General features: G+C 37.1%; 4 protein-coding genes and 2 long non-coding RNA genes across 7 annotated transcripts; 5 read left to right on the top strand and 1 right to left on the bottom strand.

The window, feature by feature from the left end:
• The first annotated feature begins 1,882 nt into the window (after positions 1-1,882).
• LOC110855164 lies at positions 1,883-3,650 on the top strand. Its single transcript, XM_035855574.1, has 5 exons — positions 1,883-2,098; positions 2,171-2,205; positions 2,388-2,503; positions 2,563-2,616; positions 2,688-3,650. The coding sequence occupies exons 1-5, from the start codon at positions 2,015-2,017 to the stop codon at positions 3,044-3,046; spliced, it is 648 nt and encodes a 215-aa protein (XP_035711467.1). The 5' UTR covers positions 1,883-2,014; the 3' UTR covers positions 3,047-3,650.
• A 1,798-nt stretch (positions 3,651-5,448) lies between these two features.
• On the top strand, positions 5,449-8,977 carry LOC110855163 (CRAL-TRIO domain-containing protein T23G5.2-like). Of its 2 annotated transcripts, XR_004835771.1 has the most exons (7): positions 5,451-6,137; positions 6,214-6,292; positions 6,560-6,603; positions 6,801-6,915; positions 7,113-7,403; positions 7,609-7,886; positions 8,111-8,252. XR_004835771.1 is itself a non-coding variant. In XM_035855572.1 (6 exons), exons 1-6 carry the CDS (start codon positions 6,015-6,017, stop codon positions 8,302-8,304), a joined length of 846 nt encoding a protein of 281 aa, XP_035711465.1. In that variant the 5' UTR covers positions 5,449-6,014; the 3' UTR covers positions 8,305-8,977. The 2 variants fall into 2 exon arrangements, 1 of the variants encoding a protein (XP_035711465.1); XM_035855572.1 differs by lacking the exon at positions 7,609-7,886 and having other exon boundaries at positions 5,449-6,137; positions 8,111-8,977.
• Positions 8,622-9,460, bottom strand: LOC110854819. Its single transcript, XR_002548380.2, has 2 exons — positions 9,300-9,460; positions 8,622-9,241 (listed from the first exon to the last, which is right to left on the bottom strand). It is a non-coding gene; the product is annotated as an uncharacterized LOC110854819 (long non-coding RNA).
• A 609-nt stretch (positions 9,461-10,069) lies between these two features.
• LOC110854816 lies at positions 10,070-10,762 on the top strand. Its single transcript, XR_002548378.2, has 2 exons — positions 10,070-10,230; positions 10,314-10,762. It is a non-coding gene; the product is annotated as an uncharacterized LOC110854816 (long non-coding RNA).
• Positions 10,763-11,759: 997 nt separating this feature from the next.
• On the top strand, positions 11,760-13,721 carry LOC110855161. Its single transcript, XM_022103582.2, has 3 exons — positions 11,760-12,117; positions 12,375-12,960; positions 13,235-13,721. The coding sequence occupies exons 1-3, from the start codon at positions 11,831-11,833 to the stop codon at positions 13,550-13,552; spliced, it is 1,191 nt and encodes a 396-aa protein (XP_021959274.2). The 5' UTR covers positions 11,760-11,830; the 3' UTR covers positions 13,553-13,721.
• A 3,978-nt stretch (positions 13,722-17,699) lies between these two features.
• On the top strand, positions 17,700-20,165 carry LOC110855002 (CRAL-TRIO domain-containing protein T23G5.2). The gene is made up of 6 exons (XM_022103434.2): positions 17,700-17,917; positions 18,005-18,083; positions 18,539-18,582; positions 18,762-18,876; positions 19,074-19,364; positions 19,748-20,165. The coding sequence occupies exons 1-6, from the start codon at positions 17,792-17,794 to the stop codon at positions 19,942-19,944; spliced, it is 852 nt and encodes a 283-aa protein (XP_021959126.1). The 5' UTR covers positions 17,700-17,791; the 3' UTR covers positions 19,945-20,165.
• The last annotated feature ends 320 nt before the right edge of the window (positions 20,166-20,485 follow it).

Here is a 20,485-nt window from a genome sequence, read left to right as displayed (position 1 = left end):
TATATTAGAATGTGGGGACCTGGGCCCCATTTCACCACACCCTACTCCGCACTCCAGATTCCGCACTCCGCACTTTACAAAATTTGTAGAGTGCAGAGTGGGAGCGTTTCACAGTGGCGACCTACTCCGCAAACTTCCGCTCCATAAAAACGTAGGTTTGCGGAGTGAAAATGCGGAGTTCATTCACTCAAATTTCAGAACTTTTTAATTTTCTCAATGTTATTTCATCCTCTTCTTCTCATGCGACTGACACCTTCATAAATTTATTGTTCTATACCTGTGATCGTCCAATCAAGTGATAATATAGTCAGTTAATTTAATTCCAAAAATACAGGATTGTAGATACATAATGTATTTCAGTTCGTTTATGGCTAATCAAAAATCATAAAGAGAAACACAAAAAACCTACAGACAGTGCAGACTTGACATAGCCCGAGTCATGCCAAGAGTTATCACTCAATCCGACTTTTTTGCATGAAATTTTATCCGAAATGTGTATCAAAAAATTTAAAAATTTAAATTGATTTTTCAAATTTAAATTCATATTCTTCCATGAGTACAAATTAGCAGCCTATGTGACAAATTTCAGCCTGATACTATGATTGTAAAAAATCGGTATGGGTCACCTAATCGAGTCCTCCAGATGAGAATTTTTCCTATTTTGATTCATATTGTTTCATTAGCACCCATTACCAACTTTTCTACCAAATTTCAGCTCGATTGGACGAAGTTGAAAAATTGGTGTGTCACCCCGTAGGGTGCGTCCAGATGAAAATATGACCCATTTCAATTCATACTCTTCTATTAGTTGTCAGTAGAAATCCCCACACCAAATTTCAGCTCGATTGAATGAGTTTTAAAAATCGGTATGAATCACCCCCCTAGGGTCCCTGTAGACTAAAATTTTATTTTATATTCTTTCATTACACACCATTGTCAATCTCTATACCCAATTTCAGCTTTCTACAAAAATTTTGAAATTTTGGTGCATAATACCCCACCCACCCAGATGCCCCCTACCAGTCAACCACTTGACCGATTTCGCCCATCTGCGAACTTGACTCCTCATTTGCTCCTTTTCTACATTTGTGCAAAGTTTCAAGTCGATCGGATTATTCTACTACAGTTATCGCAAGGCAGACAGACGGACATGACGGGTACATAAGCCCTGACTCGGGCTAAAAAGCCAATTGCACCAATTGCAGAGTGTCCGAGCACTTTGCAAAAAAATATGTAAAGTGCAGAGTTTCGAGCGATGACCTTTCGCGGAGTAAAATTTGGTGAAACGGGGGAGGTCTAATTTCACTCCGCACTCCCCAAAATTTGACTCCGCAATCTACACTCCGCACTTCACAAAATATTACTTTTGTGAAACTCTCCACTCCACAAATCCGCAATTTTTTGTGTGGAGTATGGAGTGCGGAGAGCTGGTGAAATAGGGCCCTGGGCTCAAAAACATTTTGGAGTAGAGGCAGCTCACAACTACAGGGCAGATTTTTTCCAACTACTATCTTGTGAAACAGAAGATGAGTACGTGCTAATGCTGGAAGACTTCAGAGAAACTTGGGACCCGCAATTTCAAGATTACTACAATACGTATATAAATACAGATGTGATCAACAGTGGTCGTTGGGCAATTCAAAAATTGGGAATCTATAACCCAGACAGTGGAATTACAAATAACGCTGCAGAATCTGCAAATTTTTCAGTTAAACAAGGCATCAAGTGCCGCATCAACAGCCGATTATATCAAGTTGGATTAAGCGTCTACTATCTCCAAGCGTTTAATCTTATGGAGATTACACGCGGACTGACAGGACATGGTAATTGGAGAGTGACAGACAACTACAAAGATGTGGCACAGAAACTCCAACCCATTTAGAAATTTCAAGACTTAATTGATCCTGTGATAATAAAATCAGTGGTCATCGACGGGAAGATACCGGAAGACGTCTCTCGAGGGAATGCAGAAAAACCAAGACCTGTCCCTACTACAACATTGGGCATAGCTAAAATGCTGGTCATGAAGAGACGCATTGAATTCGCACCAGCATCGGGGACATTTGTTGTCCGTGGATTATTCGGACCGGCACATAATGTGAGTGACTTTGACGATATTATCTTGCGTGTGCATATATTGGCAATTTACCAAAGACATTATTAATTACAGGTACATCTTGGAAATCAAACCTGCACTTGTGCAAGGTGAGACACATGCTCTCATTTGTTAGCTGTCATGTTAAATACAAGTAAGCCTTCATTCAATAATAAATATTTATTTGCCACGTATTCCGTACTTAATTTTATTGTTTAGACACCTACAAACCTGCTCAAATGGGCAAACGGCAGGTCAGGCGGAATATGTCAAATATTTATAATTCCACTAGGGTCAAGAGGGCCGGGAAGAAAGGGTCTGGGCGCGTTCGCGTCGAGCCTAGCCTTGCCCTTTCACGCCAGGGAAAAATTCCAGATTTAACCCCATCCTCTCCTACATCATCAACTGGTTCGCGACCAAATTAACTTCTTAATAACCCTTGAAACAAATATCATACATTTATTAAGGTGGATTAGCTTGCCAAAACTCATCGGATCAGGACGTCGCATCGCCAACACAAGGTATAGTAACGAAACTTTGTCCATTTGCCCATTCCTCCAAACCCATTTTAACATTATCATTTGGCTAATAGCGGAAAGTGCAATCAAAAAGTTACGCTATATTGCACTGGACCTCATTCCACCAATATCGCAAACCAATGTTGAGTCTACAATTCTAAGCAACCCGAAAATCACATTTGGCGACTTAAAAAGTCTGGCCATCCAACTGAAGCGTGCAGAGTGTGGAGTTCTAAATAAACTCCAGCTTCATTGCGTAGGCCCATCCATAAAATATGATGAAGATCACCCAGGTTGGCTGACTGATGCTGTGATCGATGACTTTCATCATTTATGTGTAAACTCTGCCAAGACGGTTTCTTTACCGTCTGGTTCTACCCACTGTTTCCTGGAACTTGAGGATGGAGCCACCCTACCAAACACAACGCTGTAAAGCGTTGAGATTGATTATAATCGGCCTGAATTGGAGCTAATTTTAGCACCAATCAACCTGGATCAATGTCACTGGGTACTTGGAGCTTTCTGGATTCAATCAGGTGGGGGTGGATTTGATGGGGGTGGGGGTGGATTTATAAATGCCGTCTTTATCAAGTTAACCTTATTCTAGATTTAGCAGAGGGATTTATTTAACATAGACTTCAGTGTGCAATTATAGATTCAGAGTAACATTATTTTTAAGAGTGCAGGTAAGGCATTCTGTGATATGACATACCAAAAATTATCGTATGCATTTACGTATACGATTAATCTACATATTCGAATCTTATAAAAGTACCTGAACCTGACCAACACAAAATTTGCATATGTATATATTAATTATGTAAACTTGAGCCGGTTTATAAAAAGTCCAGCAGACAGAAAAGCTGTAAATATATCTTTGCTCCTCGGTGTTTGTCTAAACCAGCAGTCAAAATTTATCAAGCATATGGCCGCATAACTGCCGAAAGGTTGGAAATTAAGGTTTCTGAGTGCAGAAATACTTTCATTTGTAAACTTGAGAATTTAGCGTGCATAATTTAAATAAAGATATTTCATAAGTTCATTTGGTTGTGTTATGGATAAAGTTTTCCACACACTTTTAGAAAACTGGTATTAAATCATTGCCGACCGGAGTATTTACATATGCGACTCTACCGGATGTGGTATTAACGAGAGTTACCGTTGAGTAATGTTGTGGCAATGCAAAATTTACCACTCTTAAACAATTTATCACGAATCCAGTGCGAAATTATTACCAAATCAGTATCATCACGGAGTATCTACAGTCAATGGAACAAGTATAGGCACCACCCACGCAAGCTACCTAAAATTGCCTATAACTTTGGAATGCATTATCAAATTAGCATGAAACTTTGTACACATTTAGCAAATCTAATGTAGTGTTCGATTATAAGCATGTTCCCGACTGAAATTATATAACCGTAACGTTATTCTGATTTTGATACGAACACGTCAGGTTGGAACCTGCAAAATGTATTGGCACCTTATGTCTTAATTATTTGAGCGAAATTTTTATAACGATAAACCTCTGCCTTTTGTCACGGTAAGCTAATCAGATCACAAAATATAACTTTATCTGCTTCGTAAGTCCAAATTGGTATTGTCTACAGCCAAAATTGCGACACCAAACGAGCTATTTTTGGCGGAGCGAGAAATAATCTTGCCTCCTTCTCAAACAAGCTTGGATATCAAATACTCAGACAGGAAACATGCTCCGTGATATTTACTATTCGAAATGTAGTCAAAGAACATGAAGCAATCATTTTAGTTCCTGCTTGCTTATGATCCGGCTAAAAAAGCCGCCTAATCCTAAAATCAACGGATTAATCAAGCAAATTATCACTCGAGATCGGAATATTTCAACCTCCAAAATCATGTTGAATTTGAGTACGAGCTGTGGGGTCAACAGATCATGCAATATGGTGATCAATAAAAAATCATGCCATGGGGTTTCAGGGTCTAGTTGCCCGACAAACGCGAGGGTCCTCAAAACGAAGAAGCTCAATAAATTGGAATGGGGTAAATATCACCCTAAATAGACTTTCATTGAGTAAAGAATGGTCTGCTGCTTCGACATAAGCCAGTATTAATTATTCGGAGCCAATTGAATGGTCCAAGTCTGGCGGATGCCATAAAAGGCTCACAAAAACGAATATGTGCATATGGCAGTTAAACACAGCGTAGGATCGATTGTGGTTTGGGGTTAAATGACTAGGTCGCGGCGTAGTTACCTGGTAATTATCGACAAAGTCATGACCAGGGAGTTCTTATTAAGCATTCGAAACGATAATTTGAAATCATTTGACAAAAACCTGACATAGGAAGGAATTTCATATTCCAAAAACGCAGTGGCCCCAAGCATGCATCCAAATTAACGATGCACATTTTTGGAGACCGAAAAAGTTAAGCTTCTTTCGTTGGCCGCACAGTCTCCCGATGTGATTCTGATTGTCCGGATTGAGAAAAGAGGGAGTGGTGGGAAACCACTCGTCGAAAAACGAGCTTATCCAAAGCTCGAAAGAAGTGTGGGTAGCCATATAGAAAAGCGTTATAAAGAAACTTGTTGAATCAATTCCACGGCGTATTTCTGCTCTTATTGCGTCGAGGGAAGGTGCTACGTAATACTAGTAGCAGTTTGTCGTAATAAAATCGGCGTTCCTTTGATTTATGATTTTTTAAGTTAAGGGTTGCCAATACTTTTTGTGGGTGAATTCTGCAAATTTTCCAGTAAATTATTTAAAAACTGCGTTTATCTAATTTTAATCAATAAAAATTGATTATAATCGAACACTACATTAGATTTGTTAAGAGCGTACAAAGTTTCATGCTAATTTGATAATGCATGCCAAAGTTATAGGCAATTTTAGGTAGCTTGCGTGGGTGGTGCCTATACTTGTTCCATTGACTGTATGTACATATGTGACTCCACCAGATTTCTTGCACTGTAATGTATATATGCATATATTTCAGAAATTAGGTGCACACTCTTATAAAACTGGTATTAAATTGTTACTGGCCGGAAAGAAATGTACAAAATTGTTACTTTATGTAAATATACACATGTACGTAAATCTTCAAGATTTTTCACTGGGTACATATAATTTAGGAACCCTGGGTCCACTCTACCTTATGAAAAATTACTTTCATGTTATTGCTCTTGAGACATTTAATCTTTTCAGATCTGTGTTATAAAGGTATGTATGTACCTAAACCTGACCCAGCACAACATGCATGCATGTTAAGTAAGGTTGAACCGGTTTGTGTCATATTTTTTTGTGAAAATGCAAGGATATATAAATGGCAGAGATCCTCCAGTCGGATTATTGGGTCTTCCAGTCGGGTATTTTTCACGGGCAGGAGTCGTCCCACATAGATTCTAAACGTTCCCCAGGCATAAGAAAATGGGTGGGGCGAAATTATTTTTTACCGTTTGCTCGACAGTATTAATTGTTTCACTCGTTGGGACAACTTTTGCCCTTGAAAACTTGAGTATGACTCAAGCAGGGAAAGAAAAATTGGACCAGGTATAAAATTTCATTTCAGAATTACATACTTAATAATTTTGAAAGAACAAATTTCCAAATTCGATATCAATTTCAGTTTAAAGAGGCCGTTTCCAAGACTACCTTTCCCGCTGAGTGGATGCAACAGGAATTAACTTTCGTTCGGTATCTAAGAGGTTAAGCCAATTCTAAAAACCTTAATGAAACATGCTTCGCCGTGTTTGAGGAAAGAATTGCGATTTTTTCGGACCCAAATTGAATTGAACTACTAAAAAGATAAATATATGGAAGAAAATATTTTGTTTTGCATCAAATCCATGTACTCTTAAACCCACATTTATTATGTCTTAACTTTCTTTTTGTATGGATGGAGTGGTTTTCGCTGTAGTTTCATTTATTAATTGTATGGGGTAATATTAGTAAAATTCAATTAATTTTTTTAGCTCGAGATTGGGACGTTCGGCGAGCTAAGAGTATGCTGCTTGAGGTATGTAAATATGTACATAACTACATACATGTGTAACTAGTATGAAAATTTAGGTATTCGGTGAAAACTGAGTATCTAACTTGGTAATAAATTGGTACGGATTGGAAACCACCCAAAACCCGAATACCTCAAAAACCTTACTTTGTGTACCCTGATTATACACTCTCTACCTGTAAATTAAACCCGTTTCCTTGCAGACGGTCGCCTGGTGGGAGGAGAACAACATGAAAGACATTCATAACGAGGACTGGTCAAATATTGAGAAAGACTTTCCCCTCCACACGGATGGCGTCGATAAGCTTGGACAACCGGGTGAGGAACATTTTTAACATTTTAAATATAAAAATGTGGTCCTTGATTCCATTTATTTCCAACTGGAGTGTGAACGGTACCACAAATTTTCCAAGTTTGCCAGAGAATTATTTTTTTATAATTTTCCGTTGAATGAATTTTGAATGAAGAAGAGAATATTTTTGAACAGACGTTGAAATGTTCATTCATATTTTTAGTAATGGTCCTTACCTTCGCGGAGTGGGAACTTCGCCAGGCAGCAGTCCAGGGTAGGATGGACCACGTGATCCGCTGGTTTATCAAAGGATTTGATGACGTTCACTTGAAATCCTTCGAATATCAAAAATCCGGCAAGACGAACGGAACCCAGTGGAATTTAATCGCGGATATGGATAAGCTCTCTCGTCAGCAGCACCTTTGCATCCAATGTCTCCGTTTTTATACGGAACTTGCCATCACATTTGAATCTCGTTATCCGGGTGCGATTGACAAGATATTCGTTGTGAATGGTAAGTCAGTTATACATAACCGGTGACGCCGACGAACATGCTGGTTTACCCTTTTTGTTAAAAGGTGGTTACCACGATGGTAATAAATTTCCGTGGTAATCAAGAGTTACAAATGTTATGGCAAATTTAACGTTAGAATTCCGAAATGTTGTGATTGCTCGGTCCTAACATTAAGATGACTTCGGTCTGTACAAATTTGCTACAGGAATTAAAATTCGGAGTGGGATCTTCGCGGGGCAGCCGTTCGGGGCCGGATGAACCTCGCAATCCGCGTTAAAGGATATGATGATGTTCACACGAAATCCTTTGTGTATCAAAAACTCGGTAAGACGAACGGAACCCAATGGAATGTGATCGCTGACATGGACAAACTCTCGCGCCAACAGCAGCTCTGCATCCAATGTCTCCGTTTTTACACGGAACTCGTCGTCTTATTGGAATCCCGCTATCCGGGAGCTATTAGCAAGATGTTCGCTATAAATTGTAAGCAAATACATTGAAAATTCTTTATTACCTATATGTTATCTACGGTAACAAGTTTGTTACCGCACAACCAATTTTACCAGAAATGTGACCACCATTAACAAACATGATTGATTACACGATTAAGGAAATGATAAATATTTAGTGAATACCGGTTGCTTAAGGGTGTAAATATTTATAAAATGTGCTGACACACTGTAAGTAAACTTACAATTTTCTTGCAGCCCCTTCAATATTCCAAGTCATCCTCGGCGTGGTTAATCCCATCCTGTCAAAACGTACTCTGAATGCTTTGGAAGTGCTCGGAACGAACAAGGAGGAATGGAGCAAAGTCCTCGACGCTCACTTTGAAAAAGACCAACTTCCTGAAAATTTGGGAGGAACGAGGAAATACGCGACAGTGTGGAACGAGATATAGAAAATCATATGAATAAATATTTGATTTAATAACGAAACCCATAAACTAACAGTTTCATTGCTATACTTACAAATATTTTAATAACAGTAAATCAGGCAGACTAATTGTTTACGAAATTGGATATAAATAAAAAACCGAAGTACTCAAATGAGCATGTAAATATGTTATTACTATACCCAAAAACTAAATTCAAACTAAAATAAAATTGGGTATCTGCATGTAAATGAACTTATGATAAGGTATCACCAAGTGGCTACGATCGATTTTACCGAACGGTACTAAGTTTATTACATTAGGAGGACAACTTAAAAACAATGTTTGAAATATGTAAGTATCTATTTATTTATATACCTTTTTTGCAACTTATTTCGTCAACAAATTGTTATCCTGATGGATCCCATAAATTCCGTTATATTAATATATTTTAATACAAGGTGCAATAGTGCCTTCGCACCTATGAATATATAAATACCTAGGTATGTCTCGACAAAATTGGGAAAAGTTTTGATTGTAAGCTTTAATGCAATTGATTGTATAAATTTGTACAAAACTAATAGTAACTGTAGTTGAAAAGGTGGAAGCTTTCTCCAAATAATTATATGCATTTATATACATAAGATGTAGACCATTAACTAGTAGAAAATTATGAATATTAGAACATTTTCCAATAAAACATCTAGCACCCAGAATTTGAGCAAACGCAATAACACGGATGCGCAATGCAGCTGTAGCACCGGTACCCGGACCAGTAGCAGTGATTACTGCATCCGGCGTGAGTAAATCCCCCGCAGTACGTACATTTCGGAGCGATTGGGTTTTCCTGGAGGGAAATTATGGTGCCGTCGTCAATCGCAACTGGTCGTCTTTGTCCATCTACCTTGGAATTTTCGTCTGGTTGGGCGGCGGCAAAATCCGAAGCTGAGCAGGTGTTGAGACCCTTAATACAAACAAGGAAATTTAAATTTCGATAACAATCATAACTTTTTCTTACATACCAAAGCCAAAACAACGATGAGAATTGAGGCCGATTTGAATTCCATTGTAAATATTGTGTTGCTGACAGTTGAAAACTGTTGTATTATTGTGATTATGTTGAGGTGTGGGAAGTGAAATGATGTCTAATGAACTTGGAACGTCTCTGCGCATTTTTATACTAGCAGAATGCATCATCAGTTGCTGGCAAGGTATAATTTTTGTTTACAACATACATATTCAGCGAGACCCGGAGTTTCGGACGTGACAATATCATCGTAGATATTTTATTGTATCATCGGACACTCAACAACAGTAGAAACTCGTGGCATGGTCCCGAATAACAATAATAAATTAGGATAACTTATCACAAAGATAAGCCACTTCGCGCATCCTGGCACGTAATATTTGAGGTTTGCATATGTATGTAGGAACGTGGATTGCTTACGGTTTCAACAGTTGTAATCAATTCATCATGAATCATCGCGTCACTGCGCCTCTTTGTACCTACGTACGCAGTTGATCACATTAATGTATATTTTTAACCAATGCATTACCCGTTATCACTTGTTGTTGATGCAGACACACAATTATGTTCTTGTTTACCTTTCGCTTATATAAACCAACTAAATAAGCAACAAACAACAACAATAACAGCCTTGTCACATCCGATATTCTCCGAATTAGTTTTTACCGATTTAATGGAAATTTGTTGTTGTAAACATCCCGTATCTCTATGTACGCAGTTAATAAATTATGTTGCAACTTGCCAGTATATAAACTTGCAGAGATCTATTCAATTCATGAGCTATTATTCAAACGCACAACTCAACTAAGCTCCAACAAGTATTGCGGCTTAAATAATACAACTAAATAGCAACCTCAGAAATATATTATTACTAAACAACAATGGAATTCAAAATGGTTTCAATTTTCCTCGTCGTCTTGGCCTTTGTAAGTACATACCTATGAACTAATTAAAAAAGCTGATCTTTATCAAAATTTATCAAAATTTAAATTTCCTTTTACGTATTAAGGGCCTAGCCACCTGCTCAGCTTCGGATTTTGCTCCCGCCCAACCAGACGAAAATTCCAAAGTAGATGGACAAGAACGAGCTGTTGCCACTGACGATGGGACCATAATTTCCCTCCAGGAAAACCCAATCGCTCCGAAGTGCACGTACTGTGGGGGTTTTAGCCACGTCGGATGCAGCAATCACTGCTACTGGTCCGGATACGGATGTTACAGCTGCATTGCGCATCCGTGTTATTGCGTCTGCTCAAATTCTGGGTGCTAGATTACTACTGGAATATACGTCTTGATAAACAAGTATAATTTATTACGGGTTATTAATTTAAATCACATATTGATATAACTAATGTAATGTAGGTTTCCCACCTTTTACTATTTAATCATTTACAAGTTCATATAGCATATTTAATAAATCTCTAAATAAATCTCTAAATAAATTTCTTTTTGACACAAGCCAGTGGTGCAGATGCAATTATTCAGAATATCCCAATAGTTTCACTACGTATGATTTCATCGTAAACATTATAGAACAAATATTTTTAAAATTCCACCTTGCACAATTCTGATAAACCTCCCAAAGCCCCAAGGGTCCCGGTTAGAAAACGCAATTTTGTAAGTTCTCAAAATTCCGTTAGGAATAAATATACATATGCCTGAAAATTTGGGAAATTAATTTAACCCAATGTTAATATCCAATTTTAGGTATATTTACAGAATCACAATCGGTTCAATTCAAATGAAACATTCCAAAATTGTTCATCTAAATATGCCAAAGACGGTAAAGAAGGTAGTTGTTTGTTCAATCAGTGAGAATAAGTTACCGCAAAGAAATTATGCATTCTGGACCACCATGCACACCAGTATCGCTTAACGTAAAAAATGTAGCTATACAATTGACATGATTGTTGCATGTAGTTAACTCCCACGCCCTGCTCATACAAGTTGAGACACGTAAACACATACGTACAAATTTGTAAAGGAGATTCTCATCATTCACCATTTACTTCCATTCGAACTCTCGATAAGAAAATACAGGCCACGGAATTTATACTTATGCAGAATGAATTACGGAATTATTACGTTGCGGAATTATTACTGCTCCGTTCAGAATATGCAAATGCTCTGTTCTATTTATATACCCCATCTCCAGAGCTATGATTAACTAACAAGGTAATGATTTCTAGCATTGAAGATGAATATGTAAATGCTAGAACTTGGTACATATGACCCTTGTAAGTTAATTCCCACGGTAAGCTCACACAATGAATTTTTTTAATGAATATTTTTTTAAATTTTAATGACTGAATTATGAATATTAATTTATTCCTTCTGTTTTCATGAACAATGAATGAATAATTTTGTTCATTATTCATTTTTCACGTAATGCGATAATAAGGCGAAGTTGCGATTAAACTAGAGGATGAACTGATAATGAATAAATATTTTCTTTCAAAGTTTTAGTTAATCAAATCAATAATGAATTAATAATTTTTCCCACTTTTTACATTGAATGAATTTTGAATGAAAAGATGTTTTTTGAACAGATATACACTTAAGCAAGTCAAGAAAGGAAATCTTACTACAATCCCGTTCGAATTGAAGGATATCTCCCTCATGGATCCAAAACGTGGATTAATCTTCCCAAAACTAACTTACAGCCCAGTAATCACCGCTAAAATAAAAAGGCTTACCGACAAATTTAAATCGTACTGGGGTCAACTATCTCAAAGTGGCGCGCTGGAAATGGGCTACAATTCTGCAGCCGCAAACGAAAAGTTGGACGAGTTGTCGATGCCGATTGACAAATGGTGAGAGTAATAAAGACCTATTTTCCTCATATTCGATACCAAAAAAGCATTCGATTTTGGTAATCTTGTTTATATAATGCATTTAAAATTTTACTACAAAATTTGGCAACTACAATTGCACGTACGTTTTCACGTTACACAAAATATTAATCTTAGGATACAAATCCCAAACCTTAAAAAAAACTTGTGAAAATAATCTCTAAAAATTAAAGAAATTATGAACAAATCAAAATAAAATCTACTCCGATCTGTTCTAGGTTGTCGGGACATAACCTTAGCGAGCTAATTCCGCTCTTTTACCCTCCCATTACTGCTCAGGGATACGGCGACGTGAGAAATATCGCAGTATTGTACGCCATGAAACTCATTGTTGCCGAGGACATCGAGTTGCTGACCTTAATCGGTGACAACACCGCTTTTCAGGTGAAGGAAGGATTCGACACGTTTGTCCACAGAATTGCAGAAACCGTACGAGATAAATACCTCGGGTGGAGGGCGGTCAGGATAGAGAGATTACGGCAGACGGGAACGCAACAGGTGACATTTCGCGTGGGAAATTTTCAAATTGTGCGTACCTGTGGGAAAACAATTCTCGCCTTTCCCCCACTCCTGGGGCAAGTTGCCACCCTACTTAGCGATATTAATTGGAAGGAGAAACACATTTTTAGTCAAGTAAAAGTCCACAAATATATGACGAGTGGAAATGACATCCCGAATTTGCAACGAAACGTGTACCTTGGATTAGTACCAATTAGCCGGAATGAAAGTCGCGACATAATCCCCGAACTTATTCCGTACGCAGGTGATGGAGAAGTGGTCGCGTTTACCAAGCAAATGAAAGGGGTGAGCAATTTGAAAGTTAATGAATACATTTATTAAATTATTGCAATTTTTGAATTAAGCATTAAAGCCGCCCATTGGGCCAAAACTTGATTAGTTTTGCTTTTTACTGAGAACTTGTAATTGTACATGCAAATATTTAAATATGAGATCATTATACATGTATGTACGAGATTGAATCCTAAATTTTTGTGGGACCCATTCATACGTCGGTGTTCTTTTCACATGATACGAAAATGTAAAATTGATTATGTTAATTATTTTCTAATGATTCCAGACACGCCCTTACTACACCGGGTATTCCTGGATTTATGGAGATTATACCGACCCAGCGAATGGGGCTGATATATTCCTTATGCTCACCAAGTTGACAGGAACACTAAGAAAGATACATCCATTTTCCAGAACGCTTTTCACCTCGGTCACCGATTACTTTCCCCACGTGACCGGACAATCCATCAGGGACGGTTTTTACCGTGATTTTGAGTCAATTCAAGGTGATGGAGGGCTTTATTTTGCCACGACGCTGCTCACGTTTGAAACTGTAAATGGTGCGATTGAAATGGGAGAGAAATTCGTGGATAAGTATTTTTGACATGTCGAATTGTTTCAAAATATTACAATTTGTTAAGTCGCTGAATTATTATTTTTTATTTAAAATTTTCAAGCGTATCGATGCAGTTAAAGTTGTGTAAATATGTGCGTATGCTTATGGAGGAAGGGTTAAGTTAAGTTAATTAAAGTAATTAATACCCGACTGGAATGCATCCATTTAATGCATTTTCAAGACCAATGTGAAGAATTTTTATTGGATTTCATAAAAATGTGCAACATTAAACACTGCTAATACACGGTTGTAAATGCATAACAGTATTTTCTGGATTTTTACTTGAAGAATAACCAGTTTACAATAAAACGTTTGGCTGCAATAAGTAAATATGCTACATATACCCCTAGAAATCCAGTATTAAAATAATACCAACCGTTGTTCATGCAAGACTGCCAATACCAAAGTGGTATTGGTAGCTACATATTACAGATTTTTCACATCAATAGCAAATTTTGGCCGAGTATCTTTTCTCCGTATTTTTTACCGAGATAAATACCGAGAAATTAATTACCATACCAGATTCATAACAGTCCGTTTGTAAAAATTATGTTGCAATTAAATTCAAATGCATTTTTCCAGAGTTACGAAACAAGTTTTTGTTACATTTTGTACCTAAAAACATGCAGCAGTGAATATTGTAATTGCAAATGCATTACATTGTTTGCTGCATTTGTAGATAGGGAAAACCCAGTCGTTAAACAACATTTTGCTGTGATGACAAGAGTGGGATCTGATGTGAAAATGAATTTGCATATCGTCCCGGTGATATCCATCGCTGATTTCTTAAATTTTGTGTCATCCACAAGTGACAGGGTTTCGTTTGTCCAGTCCTAAACTGGTTTTCATAAAGGTAGTGGGGAAAAGTGGGAAATATAGTTTTTTTCCCTGTCTAAAATGGGCAAATATTGTAGTCACGCTACAATGGAAAACTGTCCATGGGAAATATCTCCGATAAACTTGCGCATTGGCAGATAGTTCCATTTGCAAATTTCACACTAATTATATTTGTGATTAATTGACACTGGTTTGGTCCAAATCTCTGAACCAGGGTTCGGAAAAACCCAGGGTTTTAATCAAAAAATTATAAAAACCCGTGGGTTTTAATAGGTTTTACCATGTTAATTGGGTTTTATTAGGGTTTTAATGGGTTTTAATAGGTTTTATTGGGTTTTATTATAAGTAATAACTTACAAAAATAATTCGGAATTTGTATCTATTCGGAAATTATTTTTGTTTTATAACACTTGAAATCTGTGATGCAAAAGGATGGAGTCAATTGTTGATTTGTTCTGGATTTTCATATATTAGAATAGTAATGAAATAAACTGCTTTAGTGAAATTAGATAACATCTTCTAACGTATCTATACGTTAGAAGATGTTATCTCCTATAGGAGATGTATTTAACTTTTAGAATGTAGTTTTAAGGTAAAACTCAATTAAAACCCAATAAAACCCATTAAAACCCAAATAAAACCCACTTAACATTGTAAAACCCAGTGGGTTCATTTACAACCCATTAAACCCCAGGTCGGAATGCCCTGCTCTGAATATAAGTTACAAGACCTCCATTGTTAGTAATTAGTGCTTTGTACGAATGTGCCAAAATGTTCGTACTTGTGAATATACATATCTTTCAGAATGACTAATTACATGACCAGTTAACTCATACATATATGATCATCTGTACCTTGCAATTCACAAAGTCACTTCTATCCTATGGAAAAATATAGTACCAAGGGTTTGTTTTCTAACAGTTATGCAAATTGTTTATTTAGCTCTCATAAAAGTACCTGAACCTGACCAAGACAACATTCCAAAATATTGACAAAACCAGTTTATGACAAATTATATAAGAGATAACATCGCGACCGACATATTTATCAAATGTGAGGAGTTCAACAAATTTATGTCCTTGGGAAATTCGTCGCTTCGCAAATCTCGCAAAATTTATTAGAACGCCGCTCTTGATACTTCGATTGTTTTCATGAATTTCTGCATTTTCGTTAGTGGTGATGGACAGGATGAGTTTGCGAAACAAAAACATCTCCATTTTCTGAGTAAGTTCGCGAAAAAATCGTATTGTTATACATACAGTAGAAGATTTGCGAAATCTAGAAAACTTTGCAAGTCATGTATGTAGTTATGATGATATTGGCAATTTGCGACATATGCTATTGTTGACATGAGTAGGCTCAGTTTAGGTAAACCTCTGGATATCCAAAGATGAAACTAAATCCAGACAAAACTTTACTCTTTATCAAGTTAACCTTATTCTACATAGATTTGGTAGATTGATTTAGTGGAGTGAATTATCTAACATAGACTTCAAACTCATGCAATTATTAAGTAGCTTCAGCTACTTTATGCGAAGACTTTGTCTGTCTGTCTGTCTGTCTGTCCGTCTGTCAGCAGGATAACGGAAGAACGGATTGAGATAATCGAAATCGGTTTTCGCCATTATACATATGACCCTAGGGGGAGGATCCTATCAACTTTTGGGGGCAACCGGACCACCCCTCTTGGCGCCAGGGGGTGTGGTCGGGGCAAAATGAGATTTATAGTGCAATTTGATCTATGGATGAAATAGAGTGAAATGAAGTGATCCCGAGTTGTGCCACACCCCCTCAGCGCCAGGGGGTGTGGTCGGGGCAAAATGAGATTTATAGTGCAATTTGATCTATGGATGAAATAGAGTGAAATGAAGTGATTCCGAGTTGTGCCACACCCCCTCCGCGCCAGCGGGTGTGGTCGGGGCAAAATGAGATTTAAAAAAATTGAATCTATAGGTGAAATGGAGTGAAATTGAGTGTTTTCGCGATGTCATGGGAGTGGTTGGGGTGAAGTAGTCTGAAGCTACTTCCGTATGCGCGTTTGCGACGGTTTATTTTCAGAGTAACATTATTTTTAAGAGTGCAGGTCAAGCATTCTGTGATATGACATACCAAAATTATCTTATGCATTTACCCAGACGATTAATCTACATATTCCAATCTTATAAAAGTACCTGAACCTGACCAACACAACATTTGCATATGTAAATATTAATTATGTAAACTTGAGCCGGTTTATAAAAAGTCCAGTAGACAGAAAAGCTGTAAATATATCTTTGCTCCTCAGTGTTTGTCTAAACCAGCAGTAAAAATTTATCAAGCAAATGGCCGCATAACTGCCAAAAGGTTGCAAATTAAGGTTTCTGAGTGCAGAAATTCTTCCATCCGTAAACTTACACTCAAAATAAAAATTTGTCGAGTCAACACCGCAGGTGTCAATATATGACTTAACCGCCTTGGTTACAATGTTGAATCCGAGTTATGATGATTTTGATACCGGTAGTTACAATGTTATGACCGGACGGAAATAATGCATTACTACTCGGAATCACAATTGTAACCAAGGCGGTTAAGTCATATATTGACACCGTTTTGTTTTGAGTGTAGAAATGCAGCGTGCATAATTTAAATACATACACTTCATAAGTTCTTTTGGTTGTTTTGTAGATAAAGTTTTCCGTAACGTATTTATGTTTGCATAATTTAGGTACACACTGGTATAAGACTGGTATTAAATTGCTACTGGCCCAGCCACATGTAAATAAGTACACTGAAAAATTTCCAGTGCGATGTGGTCACTCCACAAATTTGTCCTCATTTCCACCACGCGAGGTCCATATGTGCATGTTTCTCCACCTCACCGGATTTTTTACGTGAACATAGGTAAACATATGTATCTCTACCGACATTGTATTTAATAACGAGCATTATCATTTTATTTAATAATTTTACTGTATTGAAAAAATTACCAGTTAGAAACAAACTACTATAAATTTGGTAGGAGATTTGCCAAAAGAAATTGAGTCTAAAATTTTTACTATAAATACACATATACATACAAATCTACAAGATTTTTCATTGTGTACATGCAATTGGGGAACCCTGGCTCCATGCACTCTATCTTATGAAAAATTACTTTCATGTTCTTGCTCTTGAGACATTTAATCTTTTCAGATCTGTGTTATTAAGGTATGTACCTAAACCTGACCCAGCACAACATGTATGCATGTTAAGTAAGGTTGAACCGGTTTGTGTCATATTTTTTTGGTGAAAATGAAAGGATATATAAATGGCAGAGATCTTCCAGTCGGATTATTGGGTCTTCCAGTCGGGTAGTTTCCGCGGGCAGGAGTCGTCCCATATAGATTTTAAACGTTCCCCGGGTATAACAAAATGGGTGGGGCGAAATTGTTTTTTACCGTCTTCTACTCGACAGTATTAATTGTTTCACTCGTTGGGACAACTCTCGCCCTTGAAAACTTGAGTATGACCCAAGCAGAGAAAGAAAAATTGGATCAGGTAATATAAAATATAGTTTCAGAATTAAATACGTAGTAAATTTCTAAGAAAATGTTTACAAATTTTCAAATTCGATGCGAATTTCAGTTTAAAGAGGCCGTTTCGAAGACTACCTTTCCGGCTGAGTGGATGCAACAGGAGTTGACTTTCGTTAGGTATCTAAGAGGTTAAGCCAATTCTAAAAACGTAAATGAAACATGCTTCGCCGAGCTTGAGGAACGAATTGTAATTTTGTCGGACCCAAATTTAATTGAACGACTAAAAATATATATGGAAGAAAATATTTTGCTTCGCATCAAATCCATATACTATTAAATCCTTATTAATCTTGCATTATCTTTGTCTATTATTTGCAACGAGTGGTAGTTGAAGTGGTTTTACTACTCAATCAAACTATTACCAATCCGATAGGAAATTATTACCAAATCAATACCAGTATGGAGTATGTATATGTATGTGACTCTGCTGGATGTTTTTCAGTGCAGGGTAATCTAAAGCCAGTTAGCAGACAGGCAAACAACATGCTTATACATAAATCAAGGGCCGGGACACAATTTTCGCTGTAGTTTCATTTATTAATTGTATGGGGTAATATAAGTAAAATGCAATTAACTTTTTTAGCTCGAGATTGGGACGTTCGGCGGGCTAAGAGTATGCTGCTTGAGGTATGTAAATATGTACATAACTACACGTGTAACTAGTATGAAAATTTAGGTATTCGGTGAAAATTGAGTATCTAACTTGGTATTAAATGGGTAAGGATTGGAAACCACCCAAAACCCCAATACCTCAAAAACCTTGATTATACACTGTCTACCTGTAAGTTCAACCCGTTTCCTTGCAGACGGTTGCCTGGTGGGAGGAGAACAACATGAAAGACATTCATAACGAGGACTGGTCAAATATTGAGAAAGACTTTCCCCTCCACACGGATGGCGTCGATAAGCTTGGACAACCGGGTGAGGAACATTTTTAACATTTTAAATATAAAAATGTGGTCCTTGATTCCATTTATTTCCAACTGGAGTATGAACGGTACCACAAATTTTCCAAGTTTGCCAGAGAATTATTTTTTTATAATTTTCCGTTGAATGAATTTTGAATGAAGAAGAGAATATTTTTGAACAGACGTTGAAATGTTCATTCATATTTTTAGTAATGGTCCTTACCTTCGCGGAGTGGGAACTTCGCCAGGCAGCAGTCCAGGGCAGGATGGACCACGTGATCCGCTGGTTTATCAAAGGATTCGATGACGTTCACTTGAAATCCTTCGAATATCACAAACGCGGCAAGACGAACGGAACCCAGTGGAATTTAATCGCGGATATGGATAAGCTCTCTCGTCAGCAGCACCTTTGCATCCAATGTCTCCGTTTTTATACGGAACTTGCCATCACATTTGAATCTCGTTATCCGGGTGCGATTGACAAGATATTCGTTGTGAATGGTAAGTCAGTTATACATAACCGGTGACGACGACGAATATGCTGGTTTACCCTTTTTGTTAAAAGGTGGTTACCATGATGGTAATAAATTTGCAAGCCATGGTAATCAAAAGCTACAAATATAATTGCAAACTTAATGTTAGAATTCCGACATGTTGTGATTTCTCGGGCCTAACATTAAGATGACTCCGGTCCGTACAAATTTGCTACCGGTATTTAAAAATTTTAATACCGAGCCTTTACTACTCTGTATTACTTATGTAGCAATACCATTTTGATAGAGTCATGGTACGTCTATCGCTCGTTATCATTTTAATACTAGATTTTTAAGACTGTAAATATTTTCAGAATGTCTGTAAATTTACGAAACAAAATGTTTTTGCAGCCCCTTCAATATTCCGAGTCATTCTCGGTTTGATTAACCCCATCCTGTCGAAAAGTACTCTGAATGCTATGCAAGTGCTCGGAACGAATAAGGAGGAATGGGGCCGAGCAATCTACCCTCACTTTGCAAAAGACCAACTTCCAGAAAATTTGGGAGGGAGGAGAAATTATTCTCTAGTTTGGAACGAAATATCGTGAAGTTCGTTTACATATTAAACGTATAAAATCAGTTTACATACTGATTTACAACTATATTAAAATAAATTAGGCAAAAAAATTGTTTACGAAATCCGATAAAAAAGCACTCAAATAAACATTCGTTGAACGATTTTGATAACAAAATGATGACAAAATTAGGGATTAATAATAACTTTAACAATTAAGTACAAACAAGAATAAATTGAGTTTATTAAAAAAAATACTAATAATACATCGAGGAAAATTTTTTAATTTAAAAAATAACTCATTTATGATTATTAACTTGTAGCGTTGGGGACAGTGGAACCCAACCTAACCGACAGATCCGACACCCATTCAATGTTAAACAATCATCCCATGTAATACATATAGGTTCATATCTCTTATCGATGAAGCAGCCAAATGCCTGCACAATTTTATATGTTGGGGACCGGATCTGATTACGACCTCTCTTGAGTGATACCATTTAAAACATGTCATCACCAGCCTCGCCCAGTTATTTGTGCAAGTCAGAGTTCTTATTGAACCAGAACGCATTATA

Source organism: Folsomia candida, unplaced genomic scaffold, assembly GCF_002217175.1.
Source record: "Folsomia candida strain VU population unplaced genomic scaffold, ASM221717v1 Fcan01_Sc011, whole genome shotgun sequence".
NCBI classification, from domain to species: domain Eukaryota; kingdom Metazoa; phylum Arthropoda; class Collembola; order Entomobryomorpha; family Isotomidae; genus Folsomia; species Folsomia candida.
Note: the sequence above shows the minus strand (reverse complement) of the source record. Positions and strands in the feature narration are given on the sequence as shown.

Excerpts from the sequence above, each read along its gene's own strand:
- LOC110855164 (XM_035855574.1), top strand. The coding sequence starts at position 2,015 with ATGCTGGTCATGAAGAGACGCATTGAATTCGCACCAGCATCGGGGACA. Across the intron at positions 2,099-2,170 it reads TATTCGGACCGGCACATAAT|GTACATCTTGGAAATCAAAC; the intron begins GTGAGTGACTTT and ends TATTAATTACAG. Across the intron at positions 2,206-2,387 it reads CAAACCTGCACTTGTGCAAG|GGTCAAGAGGGCCGGGAAGA; the intron begins GTGAGACACATG and ends TAATTCCACTAG.
- LOC110855163 (XM_035855572.1), top strand. The coding sequence starts at position 6,015 with ATGGGTGGGGCGAAATTATTTTTTACCGTTTGCTCGACAGTATTAATT. Across the intron at positions 6,138-6,213 it reads GGAAAGAAAAATTGGACCAG|TTTAAAGAGGCCGTTTCCAA; the intron begins GTATAAAATTTC and ends TATCAATTTCAG. Across the intron at positions 6,293-6,559 it reads TTTCGTTCGGTATCTAAGAG|CTCGAGATTGGGACGTTCGG; the intron begins GTTAAGCCAATT and ends TAATTTTTTTAG.
- LOC110855161 (XM_022103582.2), top strand. The coding sequence starts at position 11,831 with ATGAAAAGATGTTTTTTGAACAGATATACACTTAAGCAAGTCAAGAAA. Across the intron at positions 12,118-12,374 it reads TCGATGCCGATTGACAAATG|GTTGTCGGGACATAACCTTA; the intron begins GTGAGAGTAATA and ends GATCTGTTCTAG. Across the intron at positions 12,961-13,234 it reads TTACCAAGCAAATGAAAGGG|ACACGCCCTTACTACACCGG; the intron begins GTGAGCAATTTG and ends TAATGATTCCAG.
- LOC110855002 (XM_022103434.2), top strand. The coding sequence starts at position 17,792 with ATGGGTGGGGCGAAATTGTTTTTTACCGTCTTCTACTCGACAGTATTA. Across the intron at positions 18,084-18,538 it reads TTTCGTTAGGTATCTAAGAG|CTCGAGATTGGGACGTTCGG; the intron begins GTTAAGCCAATT and ends TAACTTTTTTAG. Across the intron at positions 18,583-18,761 it reads CTAAGAGTATGCTGCTTGAG|ACGGTTGCCTGGTGGGAGGA; the intron begins GTATGTAAATAT and ends GTTTCCTTGCAG.